We start from the raw sequence: 25180 nt of genomic DNA, 5'->3' as shown, positions 1-25180 counted from the left end.
CAGGCCCAGCAACTCCTTTCTCAAAGTCTCTGTCAGTTTAGCTGCACTGAGGGCAAGCAGCATGCTGCACCTGGAGCCTAAATGGGGTGTTTTGGGAGAGTGATTGGCCAGCCCGTGAGCACCCAGGGGATGAACACTGGGAGGTGGGAGAATGTTACAAGGTAAAGGTGTCCAGCACGGCTGTCCACTTGTGCCTGGGGGACTGGCTCCCGACCCAAGAGAGGGGAGGGAAATGCCTCACCCAGTGCTTTTGGTTTTCACCTTTCCCTGTGCATGCAACACCGCTTCTGCCAATACCCAGGGTCTGAAACTCAGCGTATTTCAGCTACAGCTCCTTCCCACACCCCTCATGTCTGCCACCCTTCATAGTTAGGGCCTGTCTCCAAGGGGATGGGACTGGGGTGTGGATAGAGCTTTACTGTTTTATTAATCTGTTTATTTTTGTATCAGAGATAGAACCCAAGGACGGACGTTTAACCACTGAGACACATCCCAACCCTTATATTTTTTTTTTATTTTAAGACAGGATCTTGCTAAATTGCTTAAGGTCTTGCTAAGTTACTGAGGCTAACTTTGAATTTGCAATCACTGGGATTATAGCTGTGTACCACCGCACCCAGCAATGTCTTTACTTGAAGGGCTGAGTTATATTCTTTAGTTAATTCTTAATTAGTCAAAAACTTAAAATATCAAAAGTACTCTACTTCTGAATATCCTCCATCACTTTAGACATGGACTGTCCAGTTAAAAAATGCTTTTAGAATCAACAAAATGAATGACACATCGCCCCCAACATTGGCTGTCTTCAGATCATCAAAGTATCCAAAGTTAATAATTTAGTTGGAGCATAAAATCTGTAATGTTTTCCCCATGAGTCAGTTAGGAGTAGAAGAGACATAATATTGTCCAGGTGGTGGAATTTTCTTCTACCAGGACAAAAACTTGAGCAATATGGCAAATGTATCTGCTGGTCTGAGAGAGAGGAGCAGAGAATCTCTGCCCAACTACAGACCCTGAGCAGAGACCTACCTCCCTGGGAGCAAATGCCTGGCAAAGGAATTCCTCTATCTGTCTAGCATCACATCTTACTGTGATGGGTATGGACGAACACAACCCAGTTTCAGACTGAAGTTTTATTTAGGTTGACTAGATTTGGCAGACATATTTCCTAGGGTTTACTTCACTCCTTTCTAAAGTGGATCTCATGGAATATACCTGGATCTTTTCTCAACACCCAGGACTCTAACTGAATTTCCAGCATGTTTTCAGAGCTGTTGATGTGTGCAGGGACATTTCCCTGCACATCAGACTTCTGTCTCCTTGACCATTCTGTCCATTTTCATAACATTTCTGTCCTTTCAGTGTCCATCTCAGCTGCTTGCTGCCTCCAATGCATCTGCTCTTCAGGCTGGAATAGATGAGAAGCCCATAGCAACGATTATGAAACTGACACATAGCTGGACGTGGTGGCACTCACTCAACTGTAATCCCAGCAACTCAGGAGGCTGAGGCAGGAGGATTGCAAGCTGGAGGCCAGGCTTAGCAACTTAGCGAGACCCCCATTAACTTACAGGACCCTGTTTACCCTGTCTCAAAGTTTAAAAAATAAATAAATAAAAAGACTGGGATATAACTCAGTGGTAAAGCACTCCTGGGTTCAATACCCAATACCAAAAAAGAAGGAAAGAAAAATAAATTTTAAAAGAAAGCTAACATGTAGTTGGCTCTCAATTAATGTTAACTTTTAATTTTTGAGACAGTTTTTGTAATTGACATTCTTTCAAATATTCATTTTGGGGCTGAGGTTGTGGCTCAGTGGTAGAGCGCTCACCTAGCACGTGCAAGGTGCTGGGTTGGATCCTCAGCACCACATAAAAATAAAAAATAAAAAACCCCCACAAATATCCATTTTTTAGCTATGGCCCCTGCATGGGCAGACTTACAGCCTCACTTCAGACCAGGGAAATGGTTCTCATCATCATTTTAGGGATTCTTGGGTGTTATATTCTCTTCAAGTTGCTATAACAAAATAACATGGATCCGGTGGCTGATGAAACACAGAAATGTGTTTCCCAGAAAGTTGGAGGCTAGGAAGCCCAAGGTCAAAGTGCTAGATTTGGTACCTGAAGATGGCCTGATTCCTGGTTTATATAGACTTTTCACTGTGTCTTCGCATGGCAGAAAGCGAAAGGGAGTTTTCTGAAATCCCTTTCATAAGGGCACTAATTCCATGTATAAGGGCTCCACTCTCGTGACCTAATCACCTCTGAAAGACTCTACCTCCTAATGCCTTAGAGGTTAGGACTTCAACATATAAGTTTGAGGGAGCATAATGTTCAATCACAGCATAAACTGTATTTATTTTCTTTTACTTCATAGAAATTAAAGCAGTTTAAATACCTATTTATTAGAGTACAGCTCTGCAAAGCAAAAATCTGGCACAGTAAGTTTGGCTTCTCTGCTTAGGCTAAAATGAAATTATGAGCCATCTCCATTGTCTCCTGGAGTTTGGGTCCTTTTACAACCTCATTTCTGTTTTTGCTACAGCAATGGAAAGCTGACTAACACCCACTTGCTGTTCTGGCTTTCAATTCCCTCTTCATTTTCCATACCTAAACTTTTCCCTTTTTGCTTTCATGATTAGCATATATTTTAAAATATTTTTGTTAAATTATAGCCAGGATTTTTAAGGGTTTAGAATGGTCATGGATTATCCCCCAGTAGCATGTCAACTGTATTTTCCAGACTTTTTCATGTTATAGAAATATGTAATAAGATTACAGTCGGAGTCCATTAAAATAAGTGGGCCCTGAGGATCCCAATGTCAGTGAGGAGTAATCGGAGTTATAGGAAGAATTAATGAACAATCAGCATGCAAACTTGCCACCATCTTCAGGTTATGGGGTATAGTTTCTCCTCTTGCATTAAGTTCACCTTTTATATCACAAAGAAAGCTAAAATGTATGAAAATTAAGGAAAGGAAATTACAGTATCCTTCTGAGACCTAAACCTTTTCTGGTAAAAGAGGCAGGATAAGGGGAAAGGGCAAGTTCCTTAATTGGTTTCTCTTGTCCAAAGCCTGATTATTTGCAAATAGTTCACCACTGTTAAAAGCAGATTTGTTCTGTTTCCACTTCAAATCTGTGAGCAGTTGTCAAGATTGTTGTTATGGTGCTTTTCTTCAGATATGGCTGAGCAGTACTTTCAAGACAGTATGACTCATCTTAAAGATTCTGAAGGGAAGGCAAGAGCCAAATTTCTTTCAATTCAAGATGAATTTTGCCATTTTCTACAAATCATTGGACAAAAAGAGGTGAGCTCAGATCATAATTGTATAGTTCTTCACATGGGCAACCTGGTTGATATCCAAAGGGCTATTCCTTACCCTGCAAGTATCCATTAAGTACCTACTATGTGCAAGGCATGTTCTTGCCCTGGAAGGACACAAATAAGACCAGGAGGCCACTTTGGGTAGCTTCCAAATGAGTTACACTAAGAGACTGGAAAATTGTTAATGAGAATGTAGATGTCATATTCACCTACAAAAGCTTCTGAGGGGTTAGAAACCTTGAGAACTTGCTTGACAAAACCCTGCTTACTGCAGCCTTCAGTTCTGGTTGGGATAGAGGGTGAGAGCTAGTGTGTCTATTCTTCTCTCCTCATTTTGGGTAATGAATGGAATTTGCATATCTAGTGAAAGCTACACAGTGCAGAAGTTTCAGCTCACTCTCTTTTACCATGGATCTACCCAGGTGTGCTTGACATGGACTATAAAACTGAAAGAAGACCCAGAGTTTTATTCATTGGCAATTAAACCCTTGGGAACTTATTTCCTGTGAAACCTAAAGCTAAAGGAAGCCATGGTGTAGCTCAATATCTTTTCCAACCTGTCATGACAAATCTTGGAGGTGAAAACTTTGTTATCCTTGCCATCTGTAGACCTCTTCCCCAACAGCTCTTCCTTTATCCTCAATTCTCTATCAGTTAAGGAGCACGGGCTTTTAATCTAGATGTACCATATTTCTCAGGCCAAAGTAAGGCCACAGCCACCATAAAAAGTGGCGTTTCACTGTTTTTCTGGATCACCCAAACAAGGAGAGAAAGGCTTCCAGAGGCCTCAGATTCCCACCCCTAGACATCCCAGTTCTACCTCTAAACGTTTTATGAGGAGCTCAGGTAAGAGAAACCAGGGTAAGTCTGCCCCTCATGCCTTGCCCAACCTAACTCCACAGCCATTTTTCCCTCCAAAATATATCTTGAGTCCACCCATTGTTTTCCCTTTTCCTCCATCAGGCATCCTCTCTTGCCTGGACTACTCTAACAAGCTCCTGTCTTCCAGCTGCTTCTATGTTTGCCTCTTCCTAACCCCTTCAGCCCAAGGAAGCCCTGGTGACCTTTCAAAAAGCAAATCCGATTAATGAACATTCATTTGTAAAATATTCCAATGTCCCCTCAGTGCCTTTGGGACAAACCAGAATCCCTCTATGCCCCACAATCCCTTCTGTGATATAGACTGTGCTGACATTTCTGATTTCATTTTGTCCCTGCTCCCCAATCTGTGTTCCTGTCACACTGGCCTTTTCTAATTCCCATTTCTGGGCTGTGTCTGCTTCCTTCTCCTCCGGGAAGCCCTTCTCCATTCATTTCAGGCTAATGCCAATGCATCCTTCAAATCTTACCAGCTTCCCTGCTTCCTCTCCCATCTGCATTTGACTTTCTCCTTGACTCTTCCTTACAGAATCCAGTATGATGTAGAAAAATATTCATTCGTAGAAGTTTATGTACATGTTCAAAATCTCTTGTGTGACTAGACTGAGTTCCATGAGAACAGGGACCTTCTTGTTTATGATGAGGAGTGATGAGCAGATGGGTGGACGGCTACTTGGCTGCAGGCCAGCTGACTTCTCTGATGGCCACAGGCATGTGCCCCATTCCTGTTCCCATCTGCCTTCCTGCCATGGTGTCTGCTGCTAAGGCACCGATGCCCAATGTCACTGATGCTGTGCCTCTCTGTCCTTGCTTGCCCAGGTCACCCGAATCAGTGGTGTTGATTTAAAGATGCTCCTTCCTCTCTCAAGCTGCCATTGAAGATTTTAGCATTTTAGGATCACTGATAGTCCTTCCAGTGCCCCTTGTAAGAATAGAAAAGCTGTCCCTCGCTCAGGTGGACACAGCCCATGCCAGAGTACAATGCCCAGAGAAAATGCAACATGGGCTGGTTCCATCCCTGTCTCTTCTCCTGTCAGGTGCCCTTGTGCATGGTGCAGCCTGCCCAGCTGAATGTGGCAGCCTCATGCTGTTCTCACCCTTTGGTCACAAATTTCTCCCTGTGGGGCTTAGCAGGAGTTCGCCAAAAAGGGCTGGGCCCAAGGATGGTCACAGAGACAAGCAAGGGGAGTCACATAGATGTTCCCAGATGTGCTCACAGTCTACACATGAGTCAGAAACTGGCATCAACAGGAAAGTGATCTTTGGGAGGAAATATCTTTCACAATAGAATGTAAAGGAAGGTCCCTCTGCTGCAGGATAAGATATAGGGGGAGGGAGGTGGTGCCACCTCTAGTAGTGCCACTCTTCTGCTCAAGAACTTTCTCTGACTTCTTATTTCCTGTAAGAAAATCCAAATTCCGGAGCCTGGCACAAAGCAGATCATCCACCAGATCCATCTCTCTCTTCTCCACTTCATACTTTGCTGCAGTCAAATGAGCCTACTCACTCACCCAATAGGTCCTGTGCTTCTCCAGTTTGGGGGACTTTTCTCACCTAAGCCCTAATTGTTCTTCACTCCTGTCTCTTAAGCTTTTCCTAACTATTAGAGTCTGACACCTGCTTCCTCTAAACCAGTGTCATCATTTCCATTGTCATCTTAACTTGCCATTTAACTTCATGATCATCCATCTCCAGTCTCCCCAGTTAGGCTGTAAACAGCATTGAAAGCTTCATTTAGGAAAAGGAGTCTCAGCTCTTCTTTCCATCCATGGCTCCCCAAAGACTGACAGAATTCAATTCCCATAACAAAGCCACCAAACTGAACACTCCCATCAGTCTATGTTCGTGCTCACAGATGTTAGGAGGGCATGTGATGGGCCTTACCCTCAGGTAGGTCTGGATTAAAATCTTAGTCCTTCATGTTCTTCAGTGGGCCCCACATAGCAAGTCAATCACTCTGCTCCTACAGCAATTTCTCTTTCTTCCTAAGAAATTGATTTCTGCCTCATTAGCACCTTTAATGTGGTGTCCCCACCATTGCTATTCCAGCCCAGCCCTTAACTCATATTTTTGCCAACAAAAGGATGGAAGCCTTTCACCCCTCTGTCTGAGGGACACCATCAGGACACTTATGGGGCTGTGTTATAGAAAGCCCTTTCACAAGTCCCTGCTTTATTTGGCTGTTGGATTCAGCATTTGTGCCCTAGAACTGTAACTGTGCTCTCATGTGGAAGATTGTGGAAGAATTTCAGGAAGAAGTGTGGGAGACCAGCATGCCTAAATAGGGTTTTAGTCCTGGTATCTGAAGAAATTGTCAGGAAATATTGTTTTCTGACCAATTCACATTTTTTTTTATTCCAAGTTGTTGAATCAACCAAACAAAATGTCACATCATGTTGGAATGTTTACTTTTGGTTTCCCAAACTATTTTTTTCCTGAGAATAGAAAACCCAGAGCATGATCTGGATGTTCTGTTTAGTTTTCTCTTATAAGAACATCAGTGTGCATAGAGGAAGAAGAATGTGGATCTTAAAGGTATTAAAATTACTGGCCGGATGCAGAACCTAGCTCTACCATTGATGAGCTGACTCTTGAGCAAATTTCTGCTGCCCCATGCCTCAGTTTCCCCTTTTGTCAAATGAGGATTAAAATTGTATCTATATAAATAAGACAGAATTTATGGGCTGGGCCTTAGCTTAGTGGTAGAGCACTTGCCTAGCACATGTGAGGCCCTGGGTTCCATCCTCAGCACCACATAAAAAAATAAATAAATAAATGAGATCATATAAACTGTGCAGTGCAGTTTGTAACACATAAGGACTCCACTCATACTGGTTAGCTTTTGTTCTTATCACCCTCCCAGAAGTGGCCTTGATGCATTCTCTTTTCACACTTTAATCTTCTTCCCCCAAAATATGTTAATTTCTGTCTCCTATTTAACCAGAGAAGAGTAACCCCAGTTCATAAGACCTCCAAACCCATTCCTCTAAAAAATGAAATTGTAGTCAGTTATGTGTATTACTAAGTTTTTCATGACTGTGAACAAAATACCTGACATAAACCTCTTAAAGGAGGAAGAGTTGATTTTGGTACATTAGCTCAGAGGTTTCCGTCTGTGTGGTTGGCTGGCTCCAGGTGAGTCAGAACATTATGATGGAAGGACATGGCAGAGAAAAGCTGTCAGCTCATGGCAGCCAGGAAGCAGAGAAACAGTGAGCAAAGAGCCAGGGACAAGATATTGTCCCCTAGAAACCTACTTCCTTCAACCATGCCCCACCTGTTTATACTTTCCAGCTCCTTCCAGTGGTCCATTCAAATTATTAATCCATCAAGTCAATTAATGCACTGAAAAGGTTAAAGCCTACATGAGCCACTCACTTCCCCAAAACCTCCATCTGAACATTGGCCAAGTCTTCAACATATGAGCTTTTAGGGGACATTTCAGAGCCAAACCATAACAGTTACATAATTATCTTTAGAAACCACTGATTTTAATCAGCCTTTGAACTTTTTAACCAGACAGATTTTTGTCTCTTTCTCAGAGAGCAACCTTGATCCTGAAAGAGTCCCTGGAAGCCAAAGTGGGAGCATTTGGCGATTTCAGCCCAGAGGTGGCAGAGACATACCGGCTCCTGGGTGGGGAGGACCTGGTGCAGGGGAACCACAGCGGGGCCCACAAGAAACTGAAGAAGGTAAAGTGGAAGCCAATACTAACCCCAGTGAGGCTCTCTCTCCCTCTCCATTGTCAAGTTCCTTCCCTCCACCATGCTACTATGGAGTAAAAACTATGGAAGTGGCTGATTTAGGTAAGATGTGATTGCTTTTGCAGTAGATCTAAAATAACACTTAAGGTAAAAGATTTCCTCTTAGACATATACATTTTTTTTTAATTTTTTAAAAATATTTATTTTTTAGTTTTAGGTGGACACAACATCTTTATTTTATTTTTATGTGGTGTTGAGGATCGAACCCAGTGCCTCATGCATGCCAGGCAAGCGCGCTACCGCTTGAGCCACATCCCCAGCCCATACATTTTTTTAAATTTATTTTTTAGTTGTAGATGGACACAATACCTTTATTTTATTTATTTATTTTTATGTGATTCAGAGGATCAAATCCAGGGCCTCACACGTGCTAGGCGAGTGCTCTACCGCTGAGCCACAACCCCAGCCCTAGACATATACATTTTAAAAATGAATTTTATTATTATTTTTATTATTTTTTTAAAGAGAGAGAGAGAGACAGATTTTTTTAAAATATTTATTTATTTATTTTTAGTTTTCGGTGGACATAACATCTTTGTTTGTATGTGGTGCTGAGGATCGAACATGTGCCACACTCATGCCAGGCGAGCTTGCAACCGCTTGAGCCACATCCCCAGTCCCTTCAATTATTTTTGACCCTGCAAATATTTTATAGGGTATAATTTGTCAAGCCTTTGTTTTATTGTATTCTTTCTATATACCCAGTTAATAGAGGAATTCTTATATTTTTCTCCTATTCTTCTCCTTTTATTTTCAATTTGGAATTTATTTCTGTGGATAGTGTGAGGTATGTGTGAGGTATGTATCTAATGTTGTCATTTTTCCAGGTAGCTCTTCCTTGTCATTTCATTTATTAAAGAGCCCACCTGTGCTCCAGGGATTTAAGATAACACCTTCATCATATACTAAATTTTCAAATATACTTAAGTCTATTTCTTGATTTCCATTCTAGTCAACTAATCTCTGTCTATTCATGTGCCAATATCTCACATTTTTAGCAATAGAGATTTTATATCATGATTTAATGCAAAATAGAACTGGACAGTCCTTGTGGCTCTTTTTTCCTAAAATATTAGTGTTTCTAGATATCTGAATATTTATTTTTCTACATGATTTTTATATCAATTATTTAGCCTCATAAAGAGTTTGCTTGTATTTTTTATTAAATTATATATAAATGAATTTTGGGAGAACTTACATCTTTATTATGTTGAGTCATCAACCCAAGAAGAAGGGGTATCTTTCCATTTGTTCATGTCAACTTTTATATCTTTCAGGTACATTTGAAAGTGTTTCTCCTATAGGTTCTGCACATTTCTTACTAGATTTCTTCCTAAAGTGTTTTCATTATTACTATTATAAGTGGTAATTTATTCACTATTATCTTTTTTTACTTGTTGATGTACCTTAATTTTTTACTTATTTATATCTGGTGTTGAGGATCAAACCCAGGGCCTCACACATGCTAGGCAAGTGATCTGCCACGGAGCCACTACCCCAGCCAGCCCCTCACTATTATCTTTTGATTTATTTTGTGATTATGAAGACCATAGGCTTCTCTACCTTAATTCTTTTATTGCTTGAGTTAAATTGAGGATTGATTCAGATTGAGGTATACTATTGCATTATCCGAAGATAGGCATAGTTTTACTTTGTTTTCAAATTCTATGCCTCAAATTGATTTCTCTTGTCTAATTGCATTGGCTCATGACTCCAGGGCAATAATAAATAGTAGTGGAAACAGTGGGCATTTTTGCCTTGTTCCTGATCTTAGTGGAAATGCCAATAGCAATTCTTCACTTAATGTATGAACTAGGGTTTATATATTTTATCATATTAAGGAAGTTTCATGAATGTTCTTTAAGTTAAAAATAAATTTTGAATTTTATCAAAAGATTTTTATCATCAATGGAGATTATGAAATTATTCTTCATAAATCACTGAAATGGTGTGTTTTACTATACTATCGAATCAACCTTGCATTCATGGAATAAATCTCCCTTAGGTTTAATTATTTTTCTAACACAATGTTGTCTGAGTCCATTTTGTTCTGCTGTGACAGAATACCAGAGACTAATGTATAAAGAATAAAAATTTATTTCTCACAGTTTTGGAGGCTGAGAAGTCCAAGATGGCATCTGTTGAGTGTCTTCTTGTTGTGTAATTTCATGACAGAAGGCAGAGGGAAAAGGAAGTAAGAGAAAGGGGGATTGAACTCTATCTTTTTTTTTTTTTAGTAATACTGTGGGGATTGAACCCAGGGGTAGTCTACCTCTGAGTAACATTCCTAGTCCTAATTAATTAATTAACTAATTAATTTTGAGGCAGGGTCTCCTTAACTTGCCTAGAGTGGCCTAGATTGTAAGATTCTCCTGCCTTAGCCTCCTGTGTAACTGGAATTACAGGGTGTGCCATAGCAGAACTCAGCCTTTTACAATGGGCCCTCTCCTGTAATAATGAACCCACTCCCAAGGCAACAGCATAAATCCATTCACAAGGGGGCAGCCCCAATGGCCTAATACCTCCCATTAGATCCCACTTCCCAGCACTATTGCATTGGAAGTTTCCAATACATGCTTTTTAGGGAACATATTCAAATCATAGCAGATATTGTTTCTGTTCACTGATTTTATGATTTTTGCACTAATATTTGTATGTGTATTTGTTTAAGGAACAGTGTTACATTTACTTCAGAAAAATAATTTGGAAGTTACCTTTATTTTTCATGCACTGAAAGAATTTGTGCAGCATTGAAACCAGCTGGTGTTTGAAGGTTTAGACCTCCTGTGAAATTCTTTAAGCCTGGTGCTGTAGTTGTGGGATAATTCCTTTAAAATTTCTCCCACTTTTGTAAAAAAAAAAAGTGTTCTGTTGAAGCTTTCTCTCTCTTAAAGAAGTCATTTTGGAAAATTGTATTTTTCTGGGTAATTATCCATTTCACTTATACTTTCAGATTTATTTGCATAAAATTTGCAGAGTAATCTCATGAATTTTTACAGTTTTCACTTTTTAATAGCTATTTCCCCAACATTATTTCTTGGTTTTATATATTTTTTCTCCTCTTTCCTTGACTGAATTAATTAGTGTTTTGTCTCTTAATTTTCCCAAAGTACAAGGATTTTAACTCCACAGATCTATCTGGTTCTCTATTTCATTAATATATGATTTTTATCTTCATTATGTCTATTCTTGTGCCTTGTTTTCTTTCACTATGTTGAAGTTTTTTCCCTATCTTATGAATTGAGAATTTAATTGTTCTCACTTTTATTGATCTAAGTGTTTGTAGCTATGAATTTTTTTCTTGTCCAGTGTATCTCTTAAGTTTTGTTATGTTATGTTTTAGTTATACTAATTAGTTTTATAATAGTGAAACCTGGATAAACCTAAAAAATTCACTTTTGTTCTGAGTGAGTTGTTCTACAAGTTGTCGTTTTCTCTTATAATTTTTCTGACTCTGCTGCAAAAGATAACAGGATTGGTAAATGTGTGGTACCAATTTGTAATGAGATGACACATATCTGCTATCAGTTTGTCAACAAATAGTTATTGAGTACCTTCTGTGGACCAATTGCTGAGCAATCCAGACCTGGGGCAGGGGCCAGAGTAAGGGACCAAGTCAGGTATGAAGGGGCATCTGTTGACTCTATTGATTTCCAAATAAGGGTGGACTAGCCAGATGAGTAGCAGGTAGGCCTGCAATTGAACCCTGGGAGGAATTGCAGGGCCAGACTCTACTGCCAGGAGGGCTCTCTTCCTGCCTCCCTCTGCAAATCCTCCTCCTCATCCCTTACAACACTGTCTCCCCCACAAGATGGAGATCATGGCTTCCAACACTCCTGAGTCATATCTTTATCCCTGTGCCTTTTCTTTGCCTCAGCTTGAAAGAACTTGAGGGAAGACTGTGGGGCATGGCTTGAATCTAGTGCCCACCCCTAGATCAGTCAGTGAGGCCAAGCAGAATGGTAGACTTTGAGAACAGGGTGTTTCCAAGGTAGCTGGTGACCTGGGAGGAGGTGGCTCAAGAAATACATAGTAAGAAAACCTGGGACAGGGTCACTAGAGCCCGTCCATATTGGGAAAGGGGGCTATGCAAAGAATAAAATAGGAGGAAGCAGTCCCTTCCCTTAAGAATGTCCCAGACCAGAGAGGGAGTTTTAGACTATGAACTCCCAAGTATATTTTATGCAAAGTTCCATGCTACAAGTCCATCTTGGGATCTATAGGAGAGAAGGCTTTTAGGGAAAGCATCCAGATCAATAATCATGGAAAAGAGATGAGACAAGGAAAATGAGTAGTTGTTCTCTGGCTGGGAAATGGAATAGAAGAAGGAGGCTTCAGGACAAAGAGAGCAAAATATGTTTAAGGAACTAAAAGCAGTTGGGGGTAGGGGTGGTGACAGGGAAAGGCATGAGGACAGATCTCTGAGGCTGTAACACAGATGTGCACAGAAACCTAAGCAGGGCTACACAGGCCTTCACACCAGTGGGTCTGGGCTGGTACCTTGCACAGTGCTCTCTGGGGTGGCTCTTCCATTATTCCCAGCAGCACAGTTTTACAGAGGAAGGGACTGAGGCTCCAAAAAGTTAAGTCAATTGTCCCTGGGGGCAGTTTACTCTTAAGCAAAACCTTAAAGTCTTAAAGTTTCTGCATCAGGGTCACCTTGTGAATCAATCTCTGTGGAAATCTGCAAGTTTGTCAGCTTCCTGGGGAGAAAGAGACTGAGAATCCTTGCTTTGGGCCACACTGTCACTCACTGGGCTGAAAATCAGCTCAGCTTCAAGAAACTCTCAGGTTGTTTCATCTCTAAAACCTGCAGTGGAAGTTGGCAACCTCTTTTTTCCTTTCATTTGACCTCGTTAACCATCAGTCCTGAAAACACTGAATCTGACAGCTTAAAGCTCCCTGGCCCTCTGCCAGAATTAGAGAGAAAGCATTGGAACTTGTATGCACGAAGGTTGTCACACTGTGGTACATGCAGTTCTCATTTCCACTTCTCCACATGCACCCATCTGAGGACAGGGCTGGCTGCTCCGTGAACAGTAGGGCACAGACAGGGACTTTAAACATGCCTTTAACATCTGGATCTGTAGCCCACTGGAGTTTCTCAAATGTCATGTTTATCATTGGGCTCTATGAACTAGCAGCTTTCTAAAGCAACCATAGTGTTTCTCTTGTTTCTATCACAACAGATGCATGGCCAGAGTTTTCAACTCAGTAGCAGGAATCTACTGAATAGGGCGTTTCCAGATGTACCCTCCCCTGCTGAAAGGTCCAGGCAGACCCCTGCAGGCATGGAAAACAGGAAGGCTCCAGAAACAAAGCAGACAGCATGATTAAATTACTGAAAAGGAAACCATATTATTGATCTGTCTTTTAAGGCATCTGCCTGCAGGGGAAAATTGGAGAACTCTGTTGGCTCCAGATGGAAATTTCCACAGCAAAAGTTCACATAGAAACCTGGTTTGATTCTAGGATTGGCATCCCGAATCATTTTCATCCAGGTGAAAGGCTGCAAACAGAATTTCTTGAGACTGTTTCCTGGGTCAATAACATCTTGGGAATTTACTGGGCCTGAGTACAGTGTGAAGTCAGGTTGGGGTCCAGCTTTAATCTGCCCTCCATAGCAGGTACTGTCATAGGCAGGGTTTGGTCCATTGCCTTGGCACTTTACACAGTCAGCATTATACATGTCCATAAAAGAGTCATAAAAAATGTGACCTGTTTCTCTAATCCTGCTATTATGAATCTTTTGAAGAAAGGAGCTGGAACATGATTTTTATTCATAGATTGTAGGCAAGAAAGCCAATGCCAGACTGGCCTTCTGTGATCCTGAGTCAAGACTGAAGAACAAATCATCTGCTCCTTACTGTGTCCAGTCATTCCTCCAACTGGCTAATACAGAGCCGTCTTAGAGACAGCCATATTTTATATACAGTTCATAGCCTGTGGTTCCCTCAGTGATCCACTTCATTTTACTTTCCCTTTTGCACATTTGGTGTTTTCCTTGTGGCCCTGGAGATACCAAAGCCACCAGGCCAGCCACCTCACCTTCATGTGTAGAACCTTGTTTGTCCCTGAAGCTGATTCTTTTAATTGTCTTTGACTGATTCATTTTTGGGTGCAGCAGTCCATTGTGTTTAGAGAGGAAGCATGATGATGTCGATTTCATATAAACAAAATCCTGTTCTTGGGCTGAGAAATGCACTTAAAGGCTTGAAGATGTTTGTAAATCAGCTATATGAAAATGAGAGCTGATAGTTAAAGGGGTCAAGGTCATCCCTTCTCAACGTTCTGAAGGGAAAATGTGCAGCCTCCCTTTTCTGCTGTAGCTTGATTGGAAATGAGCATTCCAGGTCCCCTGGCCAGTGGTCACTCTGGTGTCATTTGCTGCAGGAAGGTGGAGCTCTCCTGAGGTCAGGACCCTGGTAGCCAAGACACAGTACACCCCTGCTTTTGCTGTCCATTAGAAAGCCCAGATGAGGCGTGGACAAGGACTGAACATGGATGCAGCTACATTTGCTCCTCAAATGTCAGGACTCTTACTGTGGCTTAGCAAGTACACAGTACCTTCAAAGTTCCACAGTTGGCTTCATGGTCTGGAGGCACACAGCACTGTGAGCCTGGGCAAACTGTCCTGGCCAGAGGCTACCTGGCAACTCATCAGAGTCTCACTAAATGACTGGAGAACAGGAATTTATGGGTGATGGCCAGGCAACCAGACCTCCTCCTGCATAAATTGAGGCTAACCTTAAACAAGTCGAAAGAATGTTGGTCAGGAGTGGCTGGTACAGAGGGCATGAATTCCAGAAGGATCAACTGAGATTGATGAGCTCCATGTCATCAGGGAAATGTGCCAAGAAAAGGCAGCTCAAAGGACTCAGTTTTAGGAATGTCTCCTCCCTGCCTTGGCTGCTCAAACAGGCCAGTCTCTCCACTTTCCAAACGAAGCCCTTCTTTGTACATGGTGCACAGCAAGATCCACCTTCATAGCACATCTTCTTGGTGCCCCTGTTTCCTAAATATTGGCTACAGGTGTCCTGGAGAAAGATGATGCTAACTAGCTTGCTTCAAGACAGTGGCCAGGGGATGTAACAAAGTCATGGAGGGAGTCAAGGTATGATGATAAGGACATAGACCCACAGCACTTGGTAACCTGAAGGTGAGGAGAGAGGAGATGGCAAGGATGGTGTCCACCTTGGCATGGCACCCAGGAGATACTCAGTGAGTTTTCCCAGAGGGTCCACACAGAGTCCCTGTGTGGTCGTGCCTCTCTCCCTACTTCTCTTCTCTTTACAGCTGAGGGTCCCTCCTCCCACCTTACCTATTTTTCTTCCGAGAGACTCCCTACCCATCAATGTATCAGACCTTGGATCTTGGGTTAGTGACCTTCCAAAGCTGTGGGGTTGGCATGTGTTTGTGAGACAGACACACAAAGTGTTTCCCCAGATATTTGGATTTCCTTCTTCCTGGGATCCCCATCACCACTACCTCCTCCCTCCCTGTGGTCTTCACCTGGCTGACTCACCATCCTGTCATTCTCAACTCTAATGCCACCTCCTTACAGAATCCCTCCTGACTCAAGTGCCCTCTACCACCACCCACTCACATGCCCTTTTATCTCTTTCCCTTGGCATGTCATTCCTCCTCCTCCTCTTCTTCTTTTCCTCTTGTAGTTCTTATCACAAATGAAGATGTCATATTTGTGTATTTTTAAATGTCTGTCTCTCCCATTACACTAGAAACCTTAGTGCAAGACACACATCTGCCCATTCCCTGCCACATCCTAAGGTGTGTACAGGATAGGCATATTGCAGGTGCTCAGAAAGCAACAGCTGCAGACAGGAGTGACATGGAGGACACATGTGCTGTGAGGACACGGCTGGCTTCTGACTGGCTTGGGAAGATGCCTCCACCTCTGTCTCTCTCCATAGTGGAGCTCTGCCTCTGCTTGACCCTGTCCATACGCCCAAGTCCATGGCTTTAGCCTGCCTTGCAATGATTTGTAAATGAAAGCCTGTTTGTATTTCTTAAAGCCTTTAATATTTCACACTAATGATAGTGGCTTAGCACTGATGGTTTCTGAAGTCGTCTTCTTTGACATGAAATTGACATGAAAACAGAATGTATAAAAAAAGAGTAGTGATATCAGATCCTCAGCATTAGAGTAGTTCCCACACCACTCTGGCTCTTTTATTTTTCCATGCAAAGAAAATACAAGTTATAGTGTGACAAACTTGCCTTGGACCCTCACCAGAAATTTAAAAAATATGTCTTTCACGATTTTCTATTGTGGAGTCATGTAGCCTTGTAACTTAGATGACTCTTTAGTCGTAGCCCTTGCTGTTCTGCCTCTGTTAACAAACAGGATATGTTTCATCAGCACTTTCTTTATCTGAAATTTCCTAATAGAAATCATGATGTGACTCTGGGACCTTGGACTGGAGGGAGAGGGAGAAAGGAAATCCACTTCTGCAGAGGTCCTGCTGTGAAGACAGCCAAAGTCATGGCAGTCCATTGATAGAGGTCCCCCCAAAACAGAAAATATACTACCTCGTGAGTTTGGGTATTTAACTATGGGGTTTTATTCTTTTAATCCAGAGTGTAATAGGTCAGCTAACCTCTGTGCCACAGCTGCCTCTGAGCCACCCTCTGTCTACACTGGGAAGGGTGTTAGAAGCACAGAGGTAGGCCACAACAGGGAGACAGGAGACTGACGGCTGTATCCCAGTTTCCTGGGCTCCTGGACTCCTTGGAAACCTAGTTTTCAAATCTCAGAGTCATGTCAAAAATAATTTTTCAAATTTGCATCAAATGCTTAAGATCATCTCTTAAAAAGACTCTAGCTTTATCAATGACTCCTAAGAGAAAGCAGCAAATAGTGATAGCACTCTTCCTACTACTGACTTTACCTAGAGTATAATTTTTAAGGTTTTCAACCCTGAACACCCTATGGAGCTTCCTCACCAGAGGGTTCAGTGGCTGATGAATCACTGCAGCCCAAGGCTCCAATCACATCTCAAAGATCCATATAAAAATTCCCTCAGTTTATTTGCTTATTCACTTATTTAATATTGGTTCATTAGTAAATATTGCAACTACTTGTATTCCAGAGACTGTAACAGGCCCTGGAACACAAAGGTGGGCAAGACCAACGCAGCCCCTTGTGGGGACAGCTGGCTGGCTAGTGTGAGAGCGGACATCCCCTGTTGTCTTCCACAAGGGAGGGAAAAGCTCCCTGTTTGGCATTTAAGGAATAATAGAAACACAAGGGACTGCTTGCTCACAGCTCATCTGTATAAAGTCAGAAGAACAGCAAGATAAGGACTTCTTAAATTTTTTCTGGATATTGGGAATTTCACTTGATTCTTTTAAAAAAAATTATTTGTTCTAATTAGTTATACATGGTAATAGAATGCATTTATACAATTGATATATTATACATAGATGGGATATAATTTCTCATTTTACTGAATGTACATGTTGCAGAATCATATTGGTCATGCAGTCACATATATACATACAGAAATAATATCTGTTTCATTCTCCCACATCTCCTCCTCTCCCCTCTCATCAACTTACCTAATCTAAGGTAACACTGTTCTTCCCTAGTGCCCACCCGCCGCCTTATTGTGAATTAGCATTCGCGTATTAGAGAAAACATTCGGCCTTTGGTTTTGTGGGATTGGCTTATTTCGCTTAGCATGATATTCTCCAAATCCAACCATTTATTGGCAAATTCCATAATTTTATTCTTCTTTAAAGCTGAGTAATATTCCATTGAGTATATATACCACATTTTCTTTATCCATTCATTTATTGAGGGATACCTAGGTTGGTTTCATAGTCCAGTTATTGTGAATTGAGCTGCTATAAACATTGATATGGCTGTGTCACTATAGTATGCTGATTTTAAGTCTTTTGGGTGTAAACCAAGGAGTAGGATAGCTGGGTCAAATGGTGGTCCCATTCCCAATTTTCTGAGGAATGTCCATACTGCAAATGAGAAACACCATTTAGTGGCTGATGTCAAAGGAGAGTGCACTGTCCTCTTGGAACAGTCAAGAGTGTGAGATGCTTTATTCCTGGTAGAGACTGTTCTAACGTCAAGGTCTGGGGGCTTCTTCCTTACTCAGCTCAGCCTGACTCCCAGCAGTTTCAATGAACACTTACTTAACTCTGTCAATGTCTGTGTTTTTTAACAAAAGAATCAAAACACCAACTTTTCCCTAAAATGCTTAAGAAAATGCAGAACCTTGAAAAATTAACTTATAGTTCCTCAGATAAATACATAGCAATTAAAACTATTTCTGGCCAGGCATGGTGATGCACACCTGAAATCTCAGCAAGTCAGAAGGCTGAGGATCACAAGTTTGAGACCAGCCTCCTCAACTTAGTGAGTCCCTGTCTCAAAATAAAAAATAAAAAGGGCTGGGCTGGGGATATGGCTCAGTGGTAAAGTGTCCCTTGGGTTAAATCCCAGTACCAAAAATAAATAAATGAATAAACCAATTCCTGGTAGAAGTATATATTGAGTTATTTTGCTGTTTAAAAGGGTATCTTGCTTCATGGTGGCCTACTGAGTTCAACCTCACCAGGCCTCACCCGTCAACTGTCACTGGTGTTTTTTTCCTGTTGTCGCTTTTTTTTTTATTTCCTTAAAGGAGGTTCTCAAAATGCCACCTGTCGAGGAGCAAGCAGCCTGTTGAAAATCTGGTTGAGAAGCATAAAGTCTTCCATGGTACAGCATGTGCTGTTGATGTCTTACTGTAGGATTTGGCTGGTGAACTTGCCCTTGTTGTCACAGTGCACAAAATGAAGGGAGAAATGATGGATCATCAGCATTCCAGTCTCTTCTTTAGTACTTCTAGTATTTTCTCTGGGAAAAGTTTAATTTTAGCTTCACAAAGTTATTTTCAGAGTATAAAAAAAAGCAAAAGAATTTTACCAAACTGATGTCAATAAATACAAAATTTTAAATATGCCCAAATGAGGACACACAGTTGAAAAAGTTATTTTAAAAATCTCATTAAAATTGGAGGAAATTTGGAAAATACATAAAAGTATAATGGAAATTTGAATCTCCTCTGTTAATGACTTTGATTTTTCTTTTCTTCATGCATTTACTTTTCTCTTAAGTGACATCAAATTATATAATGCCTTTTAAAAATTAATTTAAAATAAGAAAGGAATGTGTTGGAGAGCAGTTTGGTGAGTGGGTGGGTTTATAGAAGTCCCATCAATTGCCTTCTCATTCTTCCTGGGAATTCGAGACTATTCATCAAGCAGCGTCTCTTCCCTGGAGAGTGAAGGGCCAGGGAGAAGAAGCTCAATAACCAAAAAGATCGGTTGGAAATTCCTCCCATGATTTAGATTTTAAGGCCATCTGTTAAGGCAGAGTGCGCTGAGACCTCAGACTGTCTCAGATAATAATTATTGTCAGTAAAAGTCTAATGCCACACTGAATGAATTAACACCAAGCCACATCAACTTCAGCTCCTCTCAAAATGAGCCTCATCGGAGACACTCATAAATATGTAAACAGGGAACGTGGGGTGGGTAAAATTAGACCTCATCTCTTAGGCACAGAGAAGGAGGAAATGAAGTCTGTTCTGGCAGGAAGAGTAAGCCCTTGAGAGAGGCCTTTTTGTCCCCTGTTTGTGAGCACCTTCTCCTGTCCCACACCTATAATGGAGTAAGTCTTACCCCCTCCAGGGTCAGAGGCACCAAGGCTTCCCACGACTGCCTCCCAAACCGAGTGAGCACTGGAATAATTTTCATCCAGTGTCATGGCTGTCAAAACAACATGCCCCATCCCCTCCTCTCAAAGCAGCAGAGGTTTCTGAAGGTTCCTGAGATCCAAGGTCACAACAGTCAATCTGTGGATTGAAGCAGCACTGGTTTAAATCCATGGGATGAAGTAGCTCCTGGCTGAGGATTTCAGTGTAGATTTAGAATGTCAAAGATTCATCAAACAGACAATCTGGGTCCCTTGCCTTTGCAGAATTTGATTTATCTACTAAGTAAAATACTAATTTCCCACTGCTTGGTGCATAACACTTCAAGTAAGAAAATGAAAGTTTTCTGTTATTAAAAAAAAAAGATTCTGTCATATTCTTTTTTAATATTTATTTTTTAGTTGAACGCAATACCTTTATTTTGTTTACTTATTTTTATGTGGTGCTGAGAATCAAACCCAGGGCCTTGCACATGCTAGGCTAGTACACTCCCGCTGAGCCACAACCTCAGCGCCGCCCTCCCCACCCCCTGCCCATTCCATCATATTCTTTTCTGATATTTCCTTCCTCAAAGACAAACACATTCCCAGATTCCAGGACCACATACATTCTCAGCTCCTCAAGATTGAAACAATTTTCAGTCTTCATGTTTTCCATAGCTTGTGGAGACAAAGCATTTCAGCTGCTTGCATTTTTATTTTCTTGAAGACCCAAAAATGGTTGGCAGATCAAAATGAATCAAGTCTTCAGTGCTATATCCCCAAACTTCACACTTTTTTTTAAACTCAAGCTGTTAGCCATGTAGAAAACTTAACTCAATCTTTAAAAAAATTAAGAAATATTTCAGATATGAAAGTATGTGTAATATAACAAACACCTGTGAACTCAATAGTCAATGTAGGAATTAAACATGAACCCATGAACCGTACAGTTGGAATTTCCTGTTGGCCCACCCCCGAGAACCACTATCTTGAATTTGATATGATTTCTATGCTTTTCTTATTTTATTGTGCTTTTGTTTTGCATGTTTTAAAGCTTCATATTATATGCACTCACTTGGGATTTGCTTTTTCCTCTTGACTTTAGAATCTTGAGATTCATCTATATATGTGGGGAGATACACACACACACACACACACACACACACACACACACGCTCATGCCTAACCTTTGTATGATGTCATACACAAATATACAACATATGTAAATATCAACATTTACTTATCTACTACTAAATATAGCTAAATTGTCCTATAAAGCATTTGTACTAATTTTAACACCCACTACCAATATATAAAATAGTTCTTGTTGTTTCCTATCTTTGACAAAGCTTGATATCATCAGAGTATAATTTTTGCATTGTGATAGGTGAAGGGACACTCCATTGAAGTTTTTGTCTTTGTTTCTGGTTATGAGTGAGATTAAGCATGGTTCTTGGCCAGTTTTCAACTCCTTGAATAATCTGTTTGTTTCTTTTGGCCATTTTTCTATTGGAAGGATGTTGTCAATGGTGTTGTTTCTCATTACCTTTTAGAAGTCTGTTATGTATTCCAAAAGCTAAGCCTCTCTCAGTTATGTGCATTACAAATATCTTCCTTCAGTCTGTTTTGCCTTTATATTTTGCTTATGATGAATTTTGGTGCAAAAATATTTGACATTTCCATGTAGTTAAATGTTATCAGTTTTTTACCTTTGGTTTGACTAGATCTTGTGTAAGAAATACTTCCTTACCACAAGATCATAAGGCAATCCTCCAAGATTTCCATGTTAAACTCCAGGTTTTACCTTTCATATTTAACTCTTTAAACATTTCTGGGAATACTCTTTGTGTTGATATGGGTTAAGTTTTCATTTTCTTTCATTTGAAACTCAGTGTCCCTCATACCACTTATTGACTAGTCCTCCTCCTCTTGCTGATCCTTCAAGGCCAGCTCTGTCATCTATCAAGGATGGGGCTCTCTGCCTTGTTCTATTGGTCTGTTTGACTACCCTGGGATGAAAATTATTATTGTCATTTTATAATTGTCGTTTTATAAAAGGTCTTGGTATCCAGGAAAGCAAGTTCCTATATTTCATTCTTCTTCAAAATTAGTTTGGTTATTTGGGGCACATCTTTAATCTTTCTTCTTTCCTTGAGTTTGCCCTGACCTAGTACAAACAATCAAATGTCAAGACTTAAGCAAAAGGGAGAAATCAAGCTAATGTCAGTCATGAATAAATGATAAGCTATTTAACACCTAATAACTTAAAAATTCCTCTGTAGCAATGAGCATAGAAAGCCCATATAAAATTAAGCATTTGTTTACAAAAAAAAAAAAACAAACCAAATCCCACCCCCCCTATTTCTGAGATATAGCAAGGGCCATTTAAAAATAGAAACCAGAGACTATCTTCTGGTCAGTACCAACATGCTTGCCTTTATTTTTGAAAATACTTTTAAATATTTTTTGCATGCAGAAGAGTTTTATGAAACAGTGCTAAGAATGCACATTTGTTTTCTGGGTCACTCAAAATATCTGAATCAAAGGTCAGACTATGCCAAGGAAAAACCCCCAGAAGGCACTAATTCCTTTGCAGCATGGACCTCAAAGTGAAGCATTCTTTTTTTTAAATATTTTGTTTTTATTTGTAGTCAGACACAATACCTTTATTTTATTTATTATTATTATTTTTTTTAATGTGGTGCTGAGGGTCGAACCCAGCGCCTGGCACATGCTAGACGAGCACTCTACCACTGAGCCTCAACCCCAGCCCCTGAAGCATTCTTTTTCTCATCCAAGGGAGACTTTATTTTTCTGCAAAGTGTATTTGGGAACATTTCCATAACCTCATGATGTCTCCTTGGTATTCTTCAGTGTCTTCAGATTCAGATGATCTTATATGGACCGCAAGACAAGAGGACCCTGGGCACCCAGCAGTCTGTGGACACCCTGTCCAAGTAAGTTGGCTTTCCCTTGCTCTTCTTCTCTAAGTCTCCCATTCCTTCACCATTCAGAATCCCAGAGGAGGCTGATTCTATAAGGTTCTGTGGAATGTTTCACTGACTTCCCACAACTTGCATAGTTAAATGCAGGACATGTTTCTTTAAAAAACTCAGTCATAAAATATCTTCCTTGCCTAAATACTAGAAAAGAATTTGCTCTTAAATAATTTCAGAAACACAAACTGGATCCCATCCTCCTGCAGATCAGCCCCCTGCAGGTTAAGGCACCCATTGTGATGTGGGGAGGTGGCCTGCTGGAGTTCCGCCTCGGGTTCCCTCAGTCCTTGGGAGGCCTGTCAGGATAGGAGTCAGAGAGTCCCTGACCTCATCTTGAAGGTTGGCCCCATCCTTTTGCTGGCCCTGAGCAGAAGCCCAGCAAACTGTCAGAAGGTCCCCCACTTCACATAGCCTGTGCCCCCGTGTCCACTTTCAGGGAAGTGCACCAGTAGCCTGGGGCAGAACCCTGGGCCAGCCAACAGGAGAACTGTCCCGTTTTAGGGTGGGGCAGGTAAGTCAGCCTGGCCTCCTGTCCAACCTTGACACCCCTCCTTGCTCTTGTCCTGCTCACTGAGCTAAAAGTGCTGAGTGGCTCAGCTCAGTCAGGGTGGTGGCAAAGAATTGAGACAGAAGAAAAGCATCTTGTGTTTGATGCTCTTGTGCCATGATTCTCTCACTTACACCCTCTCCTGAGACTTATAAAATGTTTCTAGTCAGTCACAAGGTTCCTGTCACAACAGCAAAGAAACCATGGAGGTGGAAACCTTGCAGAGGCCTAAGGGGGCCACACATAACCCAATCTTTCCTTGTTTACAGGACCCCCGAGGTCGCCGGAAAGGCAAGGAAGTCTCCAAAAGCCATAGTGGCATTCTGCACCACTGTCCCTCAGCACTCTGCACTGGGAAAGGCCAGGACCAACCTGGCAGACTGAGACCCCTCACCCTTACTCCAGCGAAAGCCTTGGGCCGTCCTGGGCACAGCCATTGAGAGGCCGTACAAACCTGCTCAACTAGAAGATGGAACTTACCCATGCACAGATTCCCAAGGCCAACCATTTGCTCCAACATGCAACAGTAATACCAAAACCTCTTTGGGCCACATTTTGACAGTAGATGCTCTGAATTCAGGCTGGTCTGGCACTTGTGTATTCTTTCTTTTTGTCACCACTTGTGGTTTTTCTTGCCAAAAAGAATTTGCCCACCAGCACTACTGTGGCCAAAAGATTTCTCTGCAGAAGTTCAGAACTTCCTTGTACATGTAGCCCCTTGCACAGATCTGGAGTCAGATTCAGAACAAAAGATTCTAGAAAAGGCCCTTTCTTACAGGAAGGTAATAGGGGTTGAGAATAAAATGTTAATAAAGGGAAACACAAAAGTACTGATGTTGGTGTGCATTTTTAAAATGAAGACTGGGGTGTAGCTCAGTGGTAGAGTGCTTACCTAACATGCTCGAAGCTCTGGGTCCATGCCTAGCACTGAAATACACAAATAAATTAAATGAATACTCCCCAGGTTCCTCAGAGCCTGAAAAGGTGCACAGAGATGCTGTGCCTTCACTCATGTGCTTGTTCGCTCAGTGAATTTCACTGAGCACCTAGTATGTACAAGGTCTGTGTTACAAACGGGGATATAATGGACAACACACATACTAGTCCCCCTTTCATAGTGTGCGACCCAATATGACACTAGATATCAAACATGACAGTGGAATTAGTAAATGATAGCAGTAGCAATTCAACAGAGATGGGGTGGGTGGTAAGTGGCCTTCACTTGGACATGGGCTCAGGGGAGGCAGCTGTAAGAGGGTGAGCAGGCCTGAGTGCTGCCTGGAGGGGCCGTGCAGGGAGGGACACACACTCCCTGCTGCTTTGCTTCTTCCTGTTGCCTCTCCCCTGGCGAGACCAACAGCACTGCTTCTGGGGCTGCACAGTCACTGGTGCTGTGTCCACAGTGGGCTTCGGCCTCCTTGGGCCACAGCTGGTGGGATGCTACAGTCATGTGATGGTGGCCCTTTAGCAGAAAGTTTTGAGCTCTTTCTCTTGGGTGTCAACAAGAAGATCAGGGCAGGGATAAGGTGGATGGAACCTCCAGAGGTTGGGGGTGCAGGCATGAGCAGTGCTGTCCCTCTCCCACGTTCCTTCATTCCCCCCTTTTGTGGCCAGGGAGGCTGCAGGTCAGTGCTAGAATGGCAGCAGCGTTACAGCTTGGCTTCCCTGTGCTCTGACCCCCCAGGGAAACCCCGGTCACACCAAGTCCAACTGTACAGAGCAGCACCTCAAGAATTTGTAGGGGAAATAAACTGAGAAGAACTATGACAAGGTGAAAAGGCCACCCTTGTCTTCTTCAAGAGTGATTTCTGACCACGCAGGCCACCCCTGCTCACACCCACCATGCTGGGCTCAGGCCCATGTGGTCACAGCAAAAGGAATTGTGATCGCCCCTGACCAGGTTCCTAACTGGTTGAAGACCTGAGTTTCAATGTAGATAGTGGAA

General features: G+C 41.7%; 1 protein-coding gene across 1 annotated transcript in view; it reads left to right on the top strand.

Moving 5' to 3' along the window:
• The window catches only part of LOC308633652 (tetratricopeptide repeat protein 23-like), a gene marked incomplete at its 5' end in the record, with an annotated part of 81245 nt that extends 57474 nt beyond the window's left edge, over positions 1-23771 (top strand). Inside the window, 4 exons of the mRNA XM_081266587.1 lie at positions 3186-3313; positions 7752-7901; positions 22564-22646; positions 23505-23771. Coding sequence (XP_081122713.1) covers positions 3186-3313; positions 7752-7901; positions 22564-22646; positions 23505-23619 — 476 coding nt within the window. The 3' untranslated portion in view covers positions 23620-23771. The remainder of the gene's footprint in view (positions 1-3185; positions 3314-7751; positions 7902-22563; positions 22647-23504) is intronic.
• Between the last annotated feature and the right edge of the window lie 1409 nt (positions 23772-25180).

Source organism: Spermophilus citellus (genome assembly GCF_964194105.1).
Source record: "Spermophilus citellus genome assembly, chromosome: 14".
Taxonomy (NCBI): Eukaryota; Metazoa; Chordata; class Mammalia; order Rodentia; family Sciuridae; genus Spermophilus; species Spermophilus citellus.
Note: the sequence above shows the minus strand (reverse complement) of the source record. Positions and strands in the feature narration are given on the sequence as shown.